The sequence below is a fragment of the Capra hircus genome, chromosome 14 (genome assembly GCF_001704415.2).
Source record: "Capra hircus breed San Clemente chromosome 14, ASM170441v1, whole genome shotgun sequence".
NCBI classification, from domain to species: Eukaryota; Metazoa; Chordata; class Mammalia; order Artiodactyla; family Bovidae; genus Capra; species Capra hircus.
The window spans coordinates 62,762,003-62,778,634 of NC_030821.1; the positions used below are offsets into that span (position 1 = coordinate 62,762,003).

Here is a 16,632-nt window from a genome sequence, read left to right on the forward strand (position 1 = left end):
GAGTGGCAGCCCTTAGGATCTCTGGGTGGCCTTTAGGGTCATCATTCCCTGTTTTGAAGGTGACACATGTTTGCAGGCTAGCTTTTCTGCCCTACGAAGAAGGCTCGCAGCCTTCCTTCATTTCCTGTGGTCTTTGTCTCCTCTGATTCAGACTGGTAGTGTCTGTGCTCACAAAATCTCTTTACTGAGTGGTCGTTTAGCTACGTCTTTGGTATCCTCGTCCCAGTATGCTTTTTCGTTGTTTTGCAATATGGACAGGCTGAGAATTGTACAGATCTTCAAGTTTTGCTTCTTTCTGCCTTCTGCTATGTGCTCACAGGCGAGGAGGGAGAGCCCCGCTGTGTCTTTTCTTACAAGGGTGCTGATCCCATTCTTGAGGGCTCTCTCTTGGTATAATCATCTCCCAAAGCTGCACCTCCAAGCACCATCACGTTAGGGACCTCAATATAAAGATTTTGTGGGAACAGAAACATTTCGTCCATAGCAGTCCCCTGTCCTCCACTGTCCATGACTTGTTCCTCACATCTGCTTGATACCTCACCAGAATCACTTTTAACATCTGTATTCCTAATATGCACATCATACTTCTCCAGTCTCTGCCCACTGTCCGGTTACAAAGCTGCATCCACATTTTCAGATATTTACTATGGCAGCAGCCCACTTCATGGTACCAAAATCTGTCTTACTCGGCTTTGGCTGCTGTACAAAATGCCTCAGACTGCAGGACTTAAACAGCAGACATTTATTTTCTCACTGTTCTAGAGGCTGAAAGTTCAGCATTGAGGTGCCACCATGGTCAGTTTCTAGTGAGAGCTGTCTTCGTGGCTTGGAGACGGCAGCCATCTGGGCATGTGCTCACATGGCCTTTCCTCTCTGCTCGGCAAAGAGAAACAGGAAACTGTGGCTCTGTTCTCCCAACTGCTACTGCTGCTGCTAAGTCACTTCAGTCGTGTCCGACTCTGTGTGACCCCATAGACGGCAGCCCACCAGGCCCCCGTCCCTGGAATTCTCCAGGCAAGAACACTGGAATGGATTGCCATTTCCTTCTCCAATGCATGAAAGTGAAAAGTGAAGGTGAAGTCGCTCAGTCGTGTCCGACTCTTAGCGACCCCATGGACTGCAGCCCACCAGGCTCCTCTGTCCATGGGATTTTTTGAGGCGAGAGCACTGGAGTGGGGTGCCATTGCCTTCTCCGCTGTTCTCCCAAGGACCCTCACTAATGCTGTCACATCAGCCTCTGCCCACCATGACCTCTTTCAACCTTAATTATTGTCTTGGAGGTCTGTCTCCAAATACAGCCACAGCGTGGGGTCAGGGCTTCCACATGTGGGTTTAGGGGGACATAGGCATGCACTCCGGAGTACTCCCTCTTCTCTGGTTTTGTATGAACTTTGCTGAGGGATCTGTTGCTTTCCTGGAGCTTCTGTATGCTTTTTCCTTACTTGAATTTCTTAAAAAATGAGACCTTCCATTGCCCATTTACCCTCTCCAGAACAGTGCAGGCTACCCCAGAGAACAGGTCCTCTGACACAGCTGGTGGCCGCCCTGTGTCTCTGTGATCCCGGGGCTGACGTGCTCTCTCCATTATTTGCATTGCTGGGGACTGTAATGAGCATCACAGTCTCTCAGGCCATGTTGTCCTGTCTGGTGTTTTTTTTTTTTTTTAAGACTTGGGTTTCAGATTTCTGTTTCATGCTTAGAATTATTGTGGCTTTTGGAAGAAAATATTTTAAACTGGGTGAAAAGGCCAAAACAAAAAAAAAATGTAGAATCAAGAAGTGAAAGCATAATTGTTTACAGTTCAGTAAGCAGTTGTGGTTAAGAAATGTGTCTGTTCATCATTGCCAGATGACTTAAAATTTTATGGGGGAGCATAAGTTTTACAAAGAATAATTGTGCTTTTACAGGATTAAGATGTAAATTTCCTCAGAATTTAGTTTTTAAAAGGTATTGTAATCTAGAGCTCCTAGTTAGAGCTTTATGAATTTTATTGGGAAATTACCTGTGAAATGAATCTGATGGCAGCTTACAACATTTACTCAGAAACTAAAATTTGAGGTATCAAGCATTAGTAACAATATAATAATGCACTTGGGCATACCAGACCACCTGACCTGCCTCCTGAGAAACCTGTATGCAGGTAAAGAAGCAACAGTTAGAACTGGATATGGAACAAGAGACTGGTTCAGAATTGGGAAAGGAGTATGACAGGGTTGTATATTGTCATCCTTCAGAGTAACGTCTCTTAACTTAAATGCAGAGTACATCATGAAAAATGTGGGGCTGGATGAATCACAAGTTGAAATCGAGATTGGCTGGAGAAATATCAATAGCCTCAGGTATGCAGATGATACCACTCTAATGGCAGAAGGTAAAGAGGAACTAAAGAGCCTCTTGATAAGGGTTAAAGAGGAAAGCGAAAAAGCTGGCTTGAAACTCAGTGTTAAAAAAAGTTAGGATCCTGGCATCCGGTTCCAACACTTCATGGCAAATAGAAGAGGAAAAAGTGGAAGCAGTGACAGATTTTATTTTCTTGGGCTCCAAAATCTTGAGGAGCCCAAAATCTTCAGGACAGTGAGTGTAGCCACGAAATTAAAAGATGCTTGCTCTTTGAAAGAAAAGCTATGACCAATCTAGACAGCATATTAAAAAGCAGAGACATTACTTTGCTGACAAAGGTTCATCTAGTCAAAGCTATCATTTTTCCAGTAGTCACGTATGGATGTGAGTTGGACCATAAAGAAGGCTGACCATAAAGAATGCTTTTCAGTTGCTGTGCTGAAGATGGATCTTGAGAGATCCTTGAACTGCAAGGAGATCAAACCAGTTAATCCTAAAGAGAATCAACACTGAATATTCATTGGAAAGACTGATGCTAAAGCTGAAGCTCCATTCCTTTCTACCTAATGGTAAGAGCCAACTCATTGGAAAAGACCCTGATGCTGGGAAAGATTGAAGGCAAAAGGAGAAGGGGGCAGCAGTGGATGAGATGGCTAGATGGCATCACTGACTCAATGGACATGAAATTGAACAAGCTCCGGGAGATAGTGAAAGACAGAGGAGCCTGGCGTGCTGCAGCCGATGGGATTGCAAAGAGTCAGACACGGCTTAATGACTGAAGCACAACAACAACAGTGCAGTTAAAGACTCAATAACTGAACACTCACAGGCCTGTACTCTTCCTGGGTGTTTGAGATCATTGGTAGAATCAGGCATAGTTGTAACATCTCAAAAGAAAAGAGAGTACAGTTGTGTACAAATAAATACAATTCAACTGTCAGTATATATTAATGAAAATAAGCAATGGTACAATAGAGTGAGTAGATCAGATACCACTTGGGTTTGATTTTGGACTGTAGTGTTTATTGCAATTTACTTTGCGTCCCTTGGGTACACATCACTTCCAGTTGAGGGGAGGGAGGTCACAACCATCTTGGTCGGCAATGAATTCAAGAACAGAAGAGAGGTCCCAAATTTCTTTACACCAATTTATGTTGTTGGAATTCATTCAGCTCATACATACCTCATTGGTATTTATCCAAGTGCAGTGCAAAGTTAATAATTTAGTAGACAAAATTATTCATTTTATGTGTTAAAGTCTTGGTAAATAAGAGCTACAGTGATGACATAACAGAGATAAACTGCTGAATGGGAAACAACTGTGGTCAGAGCATTCACCTGGGAGATGGTGATGAAGTGCCTTCTTAAATTGTGAGTATAGCAATAATGTACAGCTTCTTGAGAGCTGTGGAACTTGAGGGCAGAGCAGGGAGAAGTAACTGGTTACAAAAGCGTTTCTAAACAGTGGACCGTTGTTTGGGTTACTCCGTGGTTGGCCCCTGAAGGGTTCAAGAACAGGAATGGCTGTCATCAAATTTACGCGGAAAAAGACCGCTCTGGAGGGCCTTGGGATAGGGCCGAGCAGTCAGGTACCAGACTGAGGAGGTCAGTTAGGGCCAGGCTGTTGTAATAACTAAGAGGCATCTCAGTCTTACTAAGCCTAACACTGGTATCTTGATATCACTATTGTCCCCTGTCCCTTGCCCATCTCACACACACACCTGCTCCTCTGTCTGCACAGGAAGCAAGTGAACTTTAAAGCCCCCCAATTTGCTCTACTGTCTTGCCCTCCCACCCCAGCCTGTGTGTGCACATGTGTGTTTTCATGTGTGCATGTGTGTTTATGTGTGTACATGAGGTGTGAGGACTGAGGGGAAAAGTCATGATGGGCACCTACTGATGATTTGGCCTGAAGAAGAGAAAAAGTGTCAGTTTCAGAGAATAGTAGGACATGTATTTTAAAGCCAGACTCTTTATAGGTTCAGTTCAGTCGCTCAGTCGCTCAGTCGTGTCCAACTCTTTGCAACCCCATGAATCGCAGCACGCCAGGCCTCCCTGTCCATCGCCAACTCCCGGAGTTCACTCAGATTCATGTCCATCGAGTCAGTGATGCCATCCAGCCGTCTCATCCTCTGTCGTCCCCTTCTCCTCCTGCCCCCAATACCTCCCAGCATCAAGGTCTTTTCCAATGAGTCAACTCTTCGCATGAGGTGGCCAAAGTACTGGAGTTTCAGCTTTAGCATCATTCCTTCCAAAGAAATCCCAGGGTTGCTCTCCTTCAGAATGGACTGGTTGGATCTCCTTGCAGTCCAAGTCTGTTGGAATATCTGTGAAGACAGAGTAATAATATAGGGAAAATCCCAAATTACTCTGTGGTTAGCATTAGATAAGTAAATGGAACAAGTTAAAGTTAATGCAACCATTATGAAAGGTATTTCATAATAAAAAATTACAGATGTTTCTGTCTCAATAGGAGGATGATTTCAATATTTCTCCCCACATAGCAATTTGTCTTGCTTGGTACTTTCTTTTATAATTTTTGTTTGTTTTTTGCATAGTATTTTTATGTAGGTATTCATGAAAGTTGTCCTCACTATATATATATATATATATATGAATTCATCAGTGTAACCCACTGAGAAAGATTGGAATTAACATGTATTATAAGTGGACTCTAGTCATCTGTATATTTCAGATAAATCAATTCAAGTATCAAAAATATGTTGTGTTCTTATATTATTTGCTCGATTGTTTTTAGACCTCTTGTTTGTTTAAAAGCCAAGACTTTTTTTTAGAGTCGTTAGGTGATAAAAATAAGTCTCTTATTGATGCATTCCTTCAGCAGATGTTTACCTGTAAGGTACCTATTTTCCCTTGTAGCGCAGAGTGTTTCGTCTGCTCAGCTCTGGTGGTGTATTTCCTCTGTGAGTGGTCTTTCCCAAGCCTTCCCCACTCTGGTGCTGTGTTGCTGTGTGTGCTCTCTGTGTGTGGTCTTCAAGCTCTTCTTCCTCAGAGTTTGGTTTCTGTCAGATTACACTCTTCCTTACCAGTGGTGAAATCCTGACTGTGTCCCTGCCAGTGAGAAGCCTCACTGGAGTCCATTTCTCAACCTGGTGTACCTGAAAAAAAGAAAAATGTTTTAAACAAGTCCAGTGTTTTAGTGTAATAAAACAGGGGTAAAAGCATCCTCAGTTTCCTGTCTTTCACTGGCATTTACCCTCAAGACACTGCTTCCAGGACTTGTGAGAACACTGTTTTCTGACCTAACCCTAACCCCTGAGTCCTACCAGTGATCCTCTCTGCCCTGAAGAAGTCATGTGAGCAGCTGCCTTGTTCCGTTTTCTTACTGGTCAAAACGGGAGATTAGTATATTCCTTACCTATATCATAGAGTTATTGGCTCAGGTACGAGAGCATCAATAGATTTAGAAAGGCCTTGGAAAGTTAGTGTTGTGACAGCGCTGTGATGACAGTGGCCGCCTTTATTGCGCAGGTAACAACTGGGCCCTGTGCTGTAGGCTTTCTGTGTCTCTCTCTCAGTGTTTGCAGTGTTCTAGACAATAGCTGATACTGTCTCCATTTTAAAAGGAGGGTTCTCATGAGAAAGATAAGTGTAGATAAGGCAGTTGAGGGTTTCTAAGGGAAGGAACACTGCCTGTGGCTGGGATTCAGGAAACACTTCCTTGACAACATAGATAGAAGTTTCAACCGAATCTCGACAGGGTTTATGAAAAACTGTTGTCCCACTGTCACAGGATAGCCTTTTTGTGTTCCCCTCCATGTAATTGCAAAATTGGTCGTTTGTAAAACCAGTATCTTGCCGTGCTCGGACTGAAACTTGCATTGAATGCATAACTGGTCTTGGATTGTCCAGGCTCTGTGTCCCGGGGAGGAAGGGGAGGTTACCCTGCTTCCTTTCTCCAGAGAAAGCCGACCTCGGCTTCCCCGCTGGCCTGTGGGAGGAGCTTCACAGCCCCTCCCCGCCAGCCCCACTTGCAGCCAAGACCTGTTAGTCAGGAAGCGTCCAGTGGTAATGGTCAGATCAGGGTTCATATTTATTAGGTATTGTCAGGAGTTCTCATAAAAATCTTCAAAGAAACTGCAGTCAGTAGCAGTGTGACTCAGAATTACAGGTATTTCTACTGTAATACTATTTACGTGTCTCTGTAGTGTCTGGCCTTCTGTAAAATCTGTCAGGGACTGTAGAGTTGGAGGCAGACCACTGAAAACCTAAGTCACTTTGTGATCAGCCGCACATAACAGTGATTGGTAACCGGAGGGAGAACGGTGCTGCCTGGGCAGGCGCTGGCCCTTGAACTCCAGCAGGGCAGTGGGTACTGGAGAGCGCAGGCTTCAGAGCCCTGGGCAGCAGCCTCTGCCAGCAGCAGAGGATGGTGTTGGGGGTGAGCCCTGAGTGCGCGTACAGGTTTTAATAATTCCTGAAATATGTCCAGAAATGTTCCTGTGGCTAGCCCTAACCCTAGGGCTTTTCTCTTTGCTGCTCTTGACTCCTCCCACTGCTCTGCTGCCCAGCGCAGGCAAAAAATGTGTGCACCACAATGACCCCACATATGCTGACTTCTCTTCCTGTTCGCTTGCTGAGGGTGGACTGCCTTTTACTTGGAGACTCCTGTAGTGGCAGAGCCGAGTCCCTTCCTAGGCAATGCTGTTTTTTATGGTGTGTTTTTACTCCCTGCAGGGACCAGTGCAGCCTAGCATTGTGCTTGTTTGCGTACCTCCCCCTCCTCAGGGTAGACACATACCTTAGAAATCCTCATTCCCTGTTGTGCTCTGGGGAGGTGCTGTGACCTTACTTCATACGTGAACGCTTGCTGTTGGCACTCAGAGGAGAGTATGGAACAGTTTGGGGAAGAGGGGAAAATGAAGGAGAAAAGTGAAAGGGGTTTTTTGTTTGTTTGTTTTTAGAAATGGAAATGAAATTAAACTGTATATCCACAGCCTTGGCCCCGTTAAAGCCTTTCGTTAACTGGTTAGCTAAAGTGGCAGTGAAACTTGTATTAATATCTGTTATTAACAAGACACGTGCCAGACACTTAGGTTTTATCTCATTTAATGCATTTACTTTTTAATTAAAAAGCAGAGAGTAATAAAAGTAATAAGTAGTCACTAACTAGGATTAACAGCACATTAATCTTTTGTCTCTTCCACTTCACATATTTTTATAACAATACAGCAGATAAGTTTGAAGTCTCCTGGCTTCCCTTCCTGAGGCAAACTCCTTTCTCGCATGATGCAGTGGTTATCACAAGTTTTCTGTGTGTTTCACTAGTCCATATTTCTGTAACTGTCTGACATTTGTGTCTGTAATGATATTTTATTGGTCTTTGTGTTTGAGAGAAATAACATTAGGGTGTTAGCCTGCCCACAGCTTGTTTAGCCCTTTTATTTACTGAGGTCTCTCCGAGCTGATAGACACAGATCAGGTCCACAGCAGGTAGCTGCTGTGGAGTCTCCGCTGTCCACCCCCTCAGCTCACCCACTGGCCACCGATTGATACTGGGTTGGTTTCCGGCTCTTACAAACAACACTGAGTTGTGCGGCCTTGTCTCGATCTCTGGGAGCATGTGACAGAGTCCTTGGGTGCATATCTGGGATTTCTGCTATGTGGTTACAGGCTATGCACACCGTCAACTTTATTTATCGTACTTAATTCTTAAAAATATTAATCAAAGCAGGCGGCATGATCCTCATGTTACATATGAGAAAAATGAGGTGTTGAAATGCTGTGTAGCTGGGCCAACTCAATAAGAGAGCCAGTGATTGAATCCAGATCAAATTCCATCCACTGTAGTCTCGAGCCCTAACTCCCATTATTCCACCGAAATCCACAACTGTTAATCTGTATGATTGTTACAGTATTTGCAGCTGGTCAGTCATACTGCATCGTTTGCAAGTAGGCAATCAGAGCAGGTAATGAAGTGGAGGGGCGTGTGAGACAGGGGGACCCCGGTCACGTTCCCTTTGTTGTTGTTTTTGAAAGGGTTCAAGTTTTAGAGTAAAAACATGCTTTATGAAATGATGGGTTTGCCTTTGTTCATCTCCTTCCAGGTATAAAATCTGGTGTCTTAACTGTGAAGATTCTAGAGCTGCATGAGGAGTGCACTGTCCATGTCGCCACGTGTAGGCAGCTGTCAGAGCTACAGGCTGACGGCCCTTCTCAGGGTGGGGCCGCGGAGGCAAGCCTGAAGGTTCTCTTCACCAAGGAGACTGCCCGCTGTCTCAGGGGGCGTCCACAGGATGTTGTCCACATCTATCCTCCCTGGTGAGTGCAGTCACCAACTGTGAGTGTGTCTCAAAAGACTTTGTTATCAGGAACATTTTTATCACTTTATTATATGGTGATGCCAGGGGAAGGGAGCCAGGATTCGACATAGGTTTTATGTAACAGAAGCTCTGAACTGCCTCTCATGGCTTGTTTGTACTTCTGGCAACAGAGTTTCGATAATTTGGTGGGGGAGGAGGTCCACATCAAGATTTCTGCTTAAGGGCTATGTTTTTATAAAATCTGGCTGTTTCTGTTTTTGTTTTTCTTAGAAATGTAATTTTAGTAATGATGATTATGTAACAGTAGGATAATACACACTAATTTAATGCTTCCTTGCTAGTTTTGTTGGAGGGGTAAAAATCATAAAGTAAGATGAAATAGGGGTTTGATCTTCCAGGGCATAAGTGGTCACTAGTGGCTCAGAAATTATTTTTGAGGATACCATGTTTGTTTTCTTCTGCATAGGATATTAATTTTTACCACAAGAAGGAGAGGGAAAGTGTGCACAGACTTGTTTTAAGGGTTACTGAGTTTTAACTGTCTGTTCATCTGGCCGCTCCAGGTTCTGGCTGTGGCAGGACCTTCAGTCTTCACTGTGTCACACGGGGTCTTTAGTGGTGGCATGTGGTATCTAGTTCCCTGACCAGGGATCAAACACGAGCACCCTGCACTGGGAGTGTGGAGTCTTGACAACTGGACTGACTACCAGCGAAGTCCCTCAGAGATATTGATTTTATTGGCAATTTTTTTTTAAAATTATCTATTTAGTTTTGACTGTGCTGAGTCTTCAGTGCTTTGTGTGGGCTTTCTCCAGTTGCAGAGAGCAAAGGCTGCTCTCTGCTTGTGGTTCACGGACTCACTGCGGTGGCTTCTTTTGTGCGTGGCTCAGGAACACATAGGCTACAGCACCTGTGGCTCACAGGTTCAGTTACTCAGCAGCCTGTGGGATCTTCCTGGCCAAGGGATTGAACTGGGATCCCCTGCATTTCAGGGTGGATTCCTAACCACTTGACCACCAGGGAAGCACCCCTACTGGCATTTTTAAAATTTCATTCATCAATGAATTCTTAGATTTGAATTCAGCTGGCTCAGATGGTAAAGAATCTGCCTGCAATGCCAGAGACCTAGGTTTGATCCCTGGGTGGGGAAGACCCCCTTGAGAAGGGAATGGCAACCCACTCCGATATTCTTGCCTGGGGAATTCCATGGACAGAAGAACCTCGTGGGCTACAGTCCATGGGGTCACAAAGAGTCAGACACGACTGAGTGACTAACATTGTCATTGTCATTGTAAAGACCTTTAAGTTTAACTTCTTCCCCAGAGGAGGGATCTTTTCATTGTGTCTGTAGTGAGTGAGCATTAGTCTCTAATTAAATTCTTCCAAACAGGCTGAGGATATCACAGGTAACTTTCATTATTTTATCTAAATCTTTGATACATTTTAAAATTGACCAATGTAATACACATATAGAAACATATACAGGTTACAAGTTTATATTTCATTAAGTTATCACAAGGTAAATACATAATTGCTGATTTGCATGGCAGGGATACTCTGCTGTGCTTTTCCATAAGATGACTGAAGATAAATGATAATAAATACTCCATTTTGAACCAGACTGTTTCTACATGTTTTTCTCTTTGACATAAAACATGATTATAACTGTGTGGCTCAGAGGCTTCAGCTTCACACAGTGATTCTGAAAATTCTGTGAAGAATTAGGAAGTAACCTTGGTGAGTATTTTAGGTAACAGAGCATTGAGTTCAACACTGCTTACTGAGGTGACACAGTTAGGGTAAGCTAAGTGAAGTCCTAGGGATAAAGTGTCCTGTGGATTTGTTCTGAAAGAGGAAGACTTACTGAGGTCAGAGGATACTGCCCTTTTTCTGTCTTGAGCAAGGTTGATTTCTTTCAGAGAAGCTACACATCAGTCATTTTGATCCAGCAACACAGGCAGCTCCTGGCAGAGGCACAAGTGCTGTGAAGGCCTGTTAGAAACATTATGGTTCCAGCACTAAGCCTTTGGTTAAATATTATACATTAATGAATGAATGGAATGCTTCATGTCTAATGCAGCCTCCCAGTTGGCCCACATGTATTCTTTATCATAAAAATAAAGATTGGAAAAGCAAAAAGAAAAGTTTCCTTGTTTAAAAGTGTGTCTGCTTTCTGGCCGTGGTCTTCCAGAGGTGGGCTGTTAGTGAGCACAGGGACGGCCCCTGAGCTCCTGGGTGGAGAAAGTGCGGCCAGTGTTGCTGCCCGGCTCTCCTGGTGTGTCTCCCTCTTGGAACACTCCATGTAGCACATGAGTTCTGTCAGATAAACAGACACATCGTGACCTGTCAGATTAAAGCACATCCATGAACCCAGGAAATATCTCATAATTCAGTATAGATTTATTCTTAGTTGAAAGGTCTTGGAAACAATCATGCTTTCTTGCCTTCTGGGAGTTCAGATCATGGAAGCATAACATGCCTTATCCACACACGTTCTAGCTAGAATGATGAAGTTTTTCCTAATTTTTCGAAGTTGTGTTTTCTTTTATTATTTTTAACATAATGATAATCTGTGAAAAAAAAGACAAAAGTCAGAATAGATAGTGGGTGACTTTTGCATGGTCTGTTCTCAAAATGACAGTGGCTTATTGTGGTCACTGAGAGTCCACACACACACACACCACCCCTCTGCCTTCGTAGGTATGGTTCTTTCTTACTGGAGGGTTTTTCATGACCCCAGGTCCACGTGACAAAACTTGCACCTCTCCTGCCCCTTCTCTGTCTGCTTGCCTTGCCTCTTCTTCCCAACTCAAGACGCGCTTGGTTGCTCGGTCTTACACGCCACATAGTGCCTTCCATGTGCCTCTATTACAAGACGTCTGATAGAAATCACTTCAGTCACACTTCTGTCTGACCCTCCATGGTGAGCTTCTTGAGGGCAGGGCACATGTGATTGGTGGTAGAAGTGGAAGTTGGCTTTGCAAGACCATGTGACCATAGTGAAGTAAAGGCGTTAGCTGCTCAGACACGTCCGACTCTTTGCGACCCCATGGACTGTTGCCCACCAGACTCCAGACTCCTCTGCCCATGGATCCGTGTTTTCTCAGAAGATCTTGAGATTAGATAACCAGCTCATTTTTGAGGAATTGAAATGGTAGTGGGAATATGTGTACTAGTATTTGTAGTTGTGAAAGCACTGGGTTATTAGATCTTCCTAGCCTAGCTAACATGAAAATGCTTGGGAAGTCTTCCCTCTCTTTCCACAAGCTTACAGGGCAGGTAGTGTTCACTGAACAGCAGTGCTCTCCTGATCAGTCAGCACCAAGCAGACAGGAACAGTACTCCTGCACAAGCAGGATCCTTGGGTCTCCAGCTGTTTTCACGGGAGCCATACTCTCACTCAGCCCAGCACGGTGACACTGTAGGGACTCCATCACCATCCTTTAATGGCTGGAGAAAAGTGACCAGGAGGAAAAAAATCAGACTAGTCTGGTTGATGATTGGGAAGTAGATATATGTTTGACCACAAATCTTAAGCATATTATGGAGTTTCTTTTGTTATTTTTTAATAGTATCAGGCTTTTTTTAAAAAAACCTTTTGGAACATTCATGGATATTTTGAGGAAGTTTGAAAATAATGTTGAAAATGAACATATGTTAATTAATAGCTTACTCAGTAATTATGCTCAGTAAACATGCCGTCCTTAGCTGTTTTAGGAATGTAATCTTGAAAGAATAATCCAATGACTGGAATAGTGGGAACGCCAATACGTAAGGGATTTCTCTAACCCCAGTCACAGCATCACCCTCTCAGTGGTTCTGAATGCTGAACCACTTTCTCATTGGGCTGAAGGTCAGCTCTTACCTTCTACAATGTCTGTGAACAGATCAGCTTATCATTTTGCATACTTTTTTCCTTCAGAGAAGACGGTAATGTAAAAACAGTTCTGACTCCATTCCCTTTCCAAAGTGGGCCTCGGACCCTTTTCTTTTTTCTGGTAACAGAAAACAGAAATGCCTGTTTGATTTTACCTGCACCTAGAATCCTAAGGATTTTAGAAATAATTGATTTAAGAACTATAACTCTAGTCCAATACAGAATTAACTTGTTACCTGCTCTCCTTTGTGGGATGTCTGTGGAATTTGTCATTTCCATACTATAGATGAGGAAACAGAATTAATACAGTTAAGTGTAGCTGTTTGATGCAGGCAGTTGGGTCGGCCTCTGACTGGGTCATACCATTCAAAATTCTTGACTCTCACATCTGCTTGCGTTGTGTCTATCACCATTTTTACTAACAGTGTCATGGACACGTAGTTATTTAAGTTACTTCGGATCTGTGGAGAAGCAACTTCATGTTCTGGAAGTGGATGATTCATAGATGCTCTTCAGGTCCTGAGGAAGTTGCCATGGAGAGTGGGAGACTGTTGGGAGACTGCTGGGAAACTGTGGTATTGTTCTGCTGTGATGCTGCCCTGCGTATAGAGGCAGCTGGGTTGGCGTTGTCTTTACCCGAAGCCCCTACGTTAGGGAAGGCTGTTGAGGAAGGTGGACTGGTGGTCCAGCAAAGGCATGTGGGTGCAGTTTGCTATTCTCCTCATACCCTGCCAAGCATTCCGGAAACATAGAGTAGAATGTACTCATGCAGGTTAGTGTATTTTGTTGTCTCACTTTGTTTTGATTTTTACTCTTTTCCTACCTTTCATGTAGGAATCAAACCAGCTTTCAAGGAGTAGATTTGTGCTTATTAGATGGCTGTTTCATGATTCTTATTGTTTTCAGTTGCTAAGTTGTGTGCGAGTCTTTGTGACCTCATGAACTGCAGCACGCCAGGTTTCCCTGTCCTTCACTATCTTCCAGAGTTTGCTCAAATTCATGCCGTCGGGTCAATGATGCCATCTAACCATCTCATCGTTTGTCGTCTCCTTCTCCTCCTGCCCTCAATCTTTCCCAGCCTCAGGGTCTTTTCCAGTGAGTTGGCTAACACACTTATTTCCAGCCACTGCCCTCTGTCACGTCAGCCCATCTGAAAACCAGACCTGACTTTTTCTCTTCAGATTACTTGTCACGCAGACTTTCCTATGAGGCCGTAAGTGAGGGCTGAGGTAAGGATGGCTGGTGTGGCAGAAGTAGGTAAAACAAGAGTACAAGCTTCCTGTTTGTGGAACTTAGTTTCAGATGGCCTTCACCCTCAGTATGCTGCATACACCACTTTCACTTGCAGACATGGTATTCCTGGACGTATCCATCCCTAATGCTAGTTGAATCAGACAGTGCCCAGTTCATGATACGTCCATGGCTATCTCATGTCCCTTGTCAAGGCTGCAGAGTTATCTAATATAGTCAGGTGTCCTGTCACCACGGGAGCCAGCAGCAAGCCAGGATTTCCTGTCAAAAGGAAACCAGTTATTTATTGACTAAAGCATATCTTAGCCCCCAGACCTTTGGTCCTTCTGCTCTTCTGTTTTGGCTCCAAGTGTCTCAGTCATCTGTAGGCATTTCCATTGGTCACTGAGACCAGGTCAGAGAGCCTTGTTGTATCCTGGCCCATATGGAGTACGTTCTCTCACCTCGCTGAAAGCTGAGCCTTTTAGGTCACCAGGAGACAGAGAAGAACACAGGAGGGTGGAATGAGAGATACCGAATCAAGGAATAGATTTGTGCCTGTTTTTTGGTGGTAGCAGATGAAGAGTGCAACGTCTTTTCTCTTTGGAGGAAATACCTTAACATGCTTCCACATCATAGCACCTTTGGAAATTTTGCGCAGGGCACAAAATTTACTCTGAATTCTTCTAGTATTTATCTTCTGTCCAGTGGTACATGCTTGTATTGCCAGGGTGTCCTAGGCTACCTTTTATTTCCTGTTAACAAATTCTATCTGTATGATGCCCTCTCGTCCTGTGAAACAGTGAGATGATGAGGTTCCTGTAGGCTGAGCTATGGCGAGAACCGGAGTTTACATTGTGTAATGTCAGCAAGATGGAAGTAGCCTGCTGTCGGCCAGGTAAAAGCAAGTAGCTTTCTGTTTTCTCTGCTGTTTGGGATAGAGAAACACACCTGCACATACACATTCAGCTCTGAGATCAGTAGCTGCCAAGCAGGGCAGGCAGTGTGCTGATTCTCTCCAGCAGAACTCACAGCTCGATCTGCCTGGTAAAATCTGTGGTAACTGCTGTCATCCTCAAAGCTGTCTGTCTTCTATGGAGGCCTGATGCCAAACAGGAGGGGAGAGAGGAATCCGCAGCGTGCTTCTCTCAGTCTCTGAGGTCATCCTTCAGAAGATGCGGTATCTCTTTCATTGTTGTTTGCAGTGCAGAGAAACTTTGGATTTCTTTTCAGCACATTGCATCACAGCAGTTCTCATCATATGAATCAAGGTGCAGATGTGAAAGTTCTTCCTGTTTCTGAGTATATGTTCCATCCACAAACTCAGGATCTGGGCAGATAATCATAAGACAGATTTCATTTGTGTTTGTCACTCATGGAACCTTCAACTTGACCACTAGAGCACAGGGGTGTTGAGTCCTTGAGGATCAGCGTTACATCAGGGACAGGGACCCGTAGGTCCCGAAAGGGCTAGCTTTCTCTTTCTCCAGTACACAGCTGTCCCCAAAAATAACACTTTGGGAAGGAGTAGAAGGAAGAATTAACTGACAGGCTTGGGATACCAGTGAAGAGTTCTTTCCTGAGGGACCAGCTGCTCTCCGAATCAGGGGCTCTGGGACTGCTGCTTACTCAGGCTGGGACCCAGGGGATACTCCTGGACCTTACGGTGCTTGACCAGGCAGGGCCTCTATCAGTTACCCTAGAGGTTATATGGGAGTTTCTTTAGATTCTCAGCTCTTCCACAAATCTCTCAGTAGCCATCCTCCACCAAATATTCCTGTACCTCAGGGCGTATTAAATAACTTAGGTCCTCTGGGTCCTGATGTGTGCTCTGCCTGACTGCTTCTGGGCACTTGGCTCCACTTTTCCTTACCTCATGGGAATCCGGGAGCCTATTTCTAGGGCAGCCTCTGCCACGCTGACCTTCTCTGTGGCTCCCTGAGGGGTCAGGTTAAGAGGCGGGTGGCCATGACACATGACAGCTGTCTCTCAGTCTTCGTATTTCTTTCTGTATTTCACTGTCACATTGCTAGCATCCAGATATTCCGATTTCTGTTCTGGGCTGTGCAGGAGGCAGAAAGTTTGAGTTGGGGCTTTGATTTAGGGCTTTTATAGGATAGTTCTAATTAAAGACAGACACTTTGGCACCTGTGATGAATCCCCAGTTTCATCCCTGAAATGCATTTTGTAGTGATATATTACAATACCTAACAGACAGAAGCTAATCAAGGAACTTCTGTGAGTACTTTCATGTCTGTTTTCTTATTTCCTCTTCAGATAACCTTGTGGTATAAATAGAACTAGATTCTTACAGATGAGGAAACAGGCTCAGGAAAGGTAATTACTTTTCTGGAGGCAGAACTAGGACTGGAACCTGAATCCCTTGACTTCTTACCTTGTGCTGTCTCTTTTCAGGACACACCTAGTGGTTCACACAGTGTGGCACACATGTCTCTATTCAGAAACTACAGTTCACAGTTGTGTTAGATACTGGTTGCCCCTAATTACAGCATATATTTAAGAACATATTTGCAAGTAAGTTAACAAACACACTTGACAGAAACCTAGGAAGTTACAAATGAAAATTGTATGTAAAAAGAGTATGTGCATGTTTGTATTTTCTTTGTAATATTCACACCTTCAGTTTCTATCTCTATGCAGTAATTCTCTCCAGAGAAAATACATCTGCTGCTGCTGCTAAGTCGCTTCAGTCGTGTCCGACTCTGTGCAACCCCAGAGACAGCAGCCCACCAGGCTCCCCTTTCCCTTGGATTCTCCAGGCAAGAGCACTGGAGTGGGTTGCCATTTCCTTCTCCAATGCATGAAAGTGAAAAGTGAAAGTGAAGTCACTCAGTTGTGTCTGCCCCTCAGCGACCCCATGGACTGCAGCCCACCAGGTTC

The 16,632-nt window shown here is 44.2% G+C and overlaps 1 protein-coding gene across 2 annotated transcripts in view; it reads left to right on the plus strand.

Moving 5' to 3' along the window:
• Positions 1 to 16,632, plus strand: part of SPIDR (scaffolding protein involved in DNA repair) — a 284,467-nt gene that overhangs the window by 126,599 nt on the left and 141,236 nt on the right. For both annotated transcript variants that reach the window (XM_018058527.1, XM_018058528.1), the window contains exon 8: positions 8,409 to 8,622. In XM_018058527.1, the coding sequence (XP_017914016.1) occupies positions 8,409 to 8,622 (214 nt within the window). The remainder of the gene's footprint in view (positions 1 to 8,408; positions 8,623 to 16,632) is intronic.